The sequence below is a fragment of the Alligator sinensis genome, unplaced genomic scaffold (genome assembly GCF_000455745.1).
Source record: "Alligator sinensis unplaced genomic scaffold, ASM45574v1 scaffold599_1, whole genome shotgun sequence".
Classification (NCBI taxonomy): Eukaryota; Metazoa; Chordata; order Crocodylia; family Alligatoridae; genus Alligator; species Alligator sinensis.
In genome coordinates this window covers 1,434,837-1,439,322 of record NW_005841968.1, presented here as the reverse complement: position 1 = coordinate 1,439,322, position 4,486 = coordinate 1,434,837, and the positions used below count along the sequence as shown (strand labels likewise).

General features: G+C 41.9%; 1 protein-coding gene across 7 annotated transcripts in view; it reads left to right on the top strand.

Annotated features, from left to right (window-relative positions):
- The window catches only part of PRKAG2 (protein kinase AMP-activated non-catalytic subunit gamma 2), a 191,340-nt gene that overhangs the window by 155,986 nt on the left and 30,868 nt on the right, over positions 1-4,486 (top strand). For 6 of the 7 annotated variants that reach the window (XR_003093327.1, XR_003093326.1, XR_003093325.1 and 3 more), the window contains exons 4-5: positions 565-646; positions 3,544-3,602. Coding sequence is in view for 2 of the 7 variants with exons in the window: in XM_014518582.2 (XP_014374068.1) it covers positions 565-646; positions 3,544-3,602 (141 nt within the window). In the remaining 5 variants the exon portion in view is untranslated. The remainder of the gene's footprint in view (positions 1-564; positions 647-3,543; positions 3,603-4,486) is intronic. The other variant, XM_014518583.2, reaches the window with a different exon arrangement.

The window sequence follows — 4,486 nt, the reverse complement described above, 5'->3', positions numbered from 1 at the left end:
GAATGGAAAGGAGACCTCTGTTTAACTTCTTCCTTTTCTCATACAAATGTTGCTACTGTGAGCATTGAACCAAATAATTTTTTATTTTCAGGTGACCCAGTATATTCTTTTGAAATATAGTACATTCTTTAAACTTCAGTCAGGTGCTTATAGTGGGAGTCTGAGACCGCTCCTATTGTACATAGTTCTTCAAAGAAGACACAAAAATTAAATGCGTGTAACCTTAATTGCTATATAAAACTAACAGAAGAGACAAAATTGAGGGTAAAGTGGGCATACTTTAGCTAGCTGAATCATGTGTGCATCAGTGGCCGTCAAATAAGTAACACACACAAAGACGAAATAAGAGGTTTTGGTTCTTATCACTGCTTTTTAACCAATTTAAAAATAATTTTTATTTAAAAAAAATAAAAATAATTTTTATTTTTAAATACAAAATATCCATGGACAGTAACTAACCTCTGCCATCCCCCTCCAGTGCCTCTGTGTAAATAGCTTGGTTTAGCTCTCATTTTCTGACTTAATGGTAACAAGGATATATTTAATTGCTCTTCTTTCTTGCAGGTAAAGAAGGCATTCTTTGCCTTAGTGGCAAATGGTGTTCGAGCAGCTCCACTGTGGGAGAGTAAAAAGCAGAGTTTTGTAGGTAAGAATAATTTTTCAGTAGGCAGTTCATGTGTTGTTGAGCAGTAAGGGTGGTGGGGGAGGACCAAACTTCATTATGCTCTATATCCTGAGGATGCATCTGATAATGTTTAGGGGTTTTTTTTCATCACCCAGTCCACATGTAGTGTTGCCAGATTACATAACTTCATTGTGAATCTTCCAAAACTTAGCAACAGTTCCTGAAATTGAGTTATTACAAAAATTTCCACTCTATTTAAATTCAGCATTCTAGACATTGTGGTTGAAGAGGAGCTTGGAAGCAAGAACTGTAAGAGCTGGGAAGCCAGAAAGCAGTATAATTGCAAAACTTTGTACTGTTATGATTTGATGGATCTGGCACAAGCAGTAGTGTAGGAAGGACGTTTGGTGCCCGGGGTAAGCCTGCAGCAGCAGCCCGCCCTCGCCCTGCGCACAGATCTGAGGGCGCACATCCCCCCCATGCTTGCCTGAGAGTGCACACAGCAGTGGGAGCTGCCCTCCCCTGTCCCTGTGTCCCTCCTCTCCTTCCCCCAAATGAACCACTTGTGGCTCCATCCCATGCTGCGCCCTGCCCTTGCTGGCAGCACCTGCTGGTGTCCCTTCACTTTGGTACCTGGGGCATTCAGCCCGTTGGCCCCCGCTTTGCTACGGTACTGGACATAAGAATCTTTGAAATGCTTAGGGGGGCTGATAATGCTGGGGAAGACCTACCAGTGTGAGATACAATTTTAAGAAAGTTATACCTCCCCACCCATATTTCTTTTGCCTTGGCCAAGAGTTTGGGAATTGGAGGACATTGCATGAAACCTCAAAAGAACCTTAAGGAATTGGACAGCTAGCCTTAAGTGAGAGAGTTCATTTAACTTCTTCGTCCTGAAAATGTTTCCCTAAAAATACGATGGTTTTTGGAGCATCTGTTTGAAGTCCTTTTCACTTCTATTATGAACATGTATATTCCTAGCAAAAGAATTGGCATTAAAAAAATAAACTTTTTGTCCATTTTCATGTAAATATTTCGCACTACAAATAGAGTAAAGTCATTCCTCCTCTTTTTGAAGGAGTCCTATTTTAAGATGCTCTTCACTCTTAACTAAGACCCCCTGCTAGACATTACATATATTATGCAATTAACTGGTAATTGTGCAATAAATTTAGACCAGCCACATGAGCAAAGTGATTATCACACCATAAAAATGTCCATCTAGTTATAAAAATAGCTGTCCAGGTACAAAGTTAGTGCTTGGAAATGGGTAACAACTCTATAGCTGGTTTCTGTGCAGCTTTAATTTGAATGTATGGCAGGGCCCTGATCTGCTAACATGCTGCCTTATCATGTAAGTAATGCTTCCATGCTGAAGAGTGTGTTTACAGATCAGCTAACCATAAAACCTACACCCAGAATAGCTACCTTCGCTACCTCTCTCTACTTCCACTGTCACCTCTTCCCAGTAGATACGTATAGTCTCCAGGTCTCTCTGACACAGCGGGCGGCAACATTGTTTTTGGCACTCTGCCCAAAAATCTCAACTTGTAAGATTTGGTGTGCCAAGGGTGGGTGGCAAGGGAACTGTGAGGGGCCCGATCCTTGTTTGGCGGGACAGCCCCAGCCACTTCCCACCATCCGCCCTGAGGCGTATGTACCAAACAAAATGCCACACTGGCATGCATGCCAGGGGTTGTATACCCCTGCTTTAACATGTCTGGCAAAATACTTGTTGGGCCCAGGCTACCTACTTTCTGCAGACTTTTTATAGCTGATATGAGACTTTTTACATTTTTATGTTCTAGGTATGTTCTGTGTGGATTGCCAAGGAAAAAGCATTAAACACAGAACCACTGTGGACTCTTACAAGACATAGGGTGTAGATTCACATAATAATTGAGCCGTTCCAAAATGTCACAAAAGGAAAACCGGTTCACAATTGTTGTGGGCGGGACACAGGGTGCAGAGACATGTCACAATTGAATGGTTCTCAAATGTGACTGGAAACCAGTTCACAATTGTGGGAAGTGCTATGGCTCTGACAGCGAGCAGGTAGCCCAGCATGCCTTGAAGTGGGCGGGGTGGGGCAGGTGGAGTGCTTAGACCTGTGCATTGGGAATCCTCCAGAACAGGGGAGTGCTTGCACCAAGGCTTCACAGGGATCCTGGGGGGGGTGTGACTGTAGGGGCATATTCAGTTTTCTGCTTTCCCCTCTCCTAAACATGAGTTCAGTAAATTTCCAATAGCCTGTAATATAGATGAAAGTTTGCAGTGTACTTGCCTGACTTGGGAAAGGGGTGAGGTAGAGGTCAGACCCACACTTCTTGGTTCTCGGGGTAAGGAAGGGGTATGATGTTTCTGAAAAACATTATTTCAAGCAGAAGTTATAGATCTGCTTGCTGAAATATTATTGATCTGCGGTTTAAGAGATTAGAGTGAATGGCCCAAAATCTTCTCTCAATATCTGCAAGTCTGGCTACTTACATTCTCCTTAAGTGTGTGTTCGATTAAACAAAATTATTAGGAGCATCTCAAACTTCATAGCTGGGTTTTAAAAACCTTCTGCCCCCTTTCACTCACTCACCTCCCCCAAAAGATGGAGTCTGTCTTAGTTCTGGGTTTTGTTTGGGTTGAGCTGACAGAAATTCAGAAATTAAGAGCTAGCTTCAAAAGGTTTTGATGGTTTGATTCAGATTTGTACCAATATCATTCTTTCTCTTCTTATCTGATGTATAAGGTTGAATTTAATATTGGGAATGATTTAAAAGACATCCATTTTTGTAATTTTGTATTAAATTACAAAAAACTTGTAAATTTGATAGTAAATATTAAAATATATAATGCATATGTAAATAGCAAAGACATCTTAAAGTTGTATCAAAGATCTTTTTTTTTAATTTTTTTTTTTTTTACAGGAATGTTAACAATTACAGATTTCATTAACATCCTGCACAGATACTATAAGTCTCCAATGGTGAGTTGCCCCATCAAGCCGTAGTGGTATTGACAGTGATAATATGAATAAATTGAAATTAAAAGCATTGAGGATTACATAATATTTGCAGTCTTCTGAAGCTTTGTTTGCTAGAGAAATATTTTATTGTGTTTCTGTGGTGCATAACACAGTGAGGTCTTGATTTTGAACTCTGGGCCCTATTCTGATACTATTATTATTACCTAGTGTTTGGAGTGAAAGGTCTGGCTAACACACAGACTAACTCCGTATGAAACTAGCTGTAGCAAAAAAAAATACTCAAGAAAAAGTATTTAGTCATGGTCCAATTTTTTAATTGTTCATTTTATTTCAAAATGTATGATTTGCATGTAATTGGCTTCGTGTTGTGCGGGCTGGGAGCGGTCCGAGGCCCTCGGGGGCACGCGGCAGGCTGTGGCCAGCAGCCCTGGCACGCGGGTCGGGGAATGCAGGCCGGCGGACTAGAATTAGGCATGGACGCGTAGCGGTTGATTAAAGATTATTTTACTTACACCGAAGATGGTCGCGGTGCAGGCAGGAAAATTTGCTTGAGTTGCAGTTACAGACAGAAAAGAAGAGAAGTGGACAAGAGTTCCTTCCACGCGAACCTCTAGCCCAATCCGGTTGAAGGCTCTAAACACGCGAGCCCGTCGTGTCAACCGAAGAAAACAACTTGGAGAAAGAGCTCTGGATACACTCACACGAAGTTTGCTAGGCTCTGTGGAACTTGCGCGCAGGGAAGGGGTTCGTCGAGGGATCGTTCGGCGACATGGGAATAATTTAGAACTGGCCAATGGTGGGACACAAATTTGCATGTGGGTGGCGGGAACTCCTTTGCACCGTGCATTTCTCTTTGCAACTAAGAAATGCACCCTGCAAAGAAA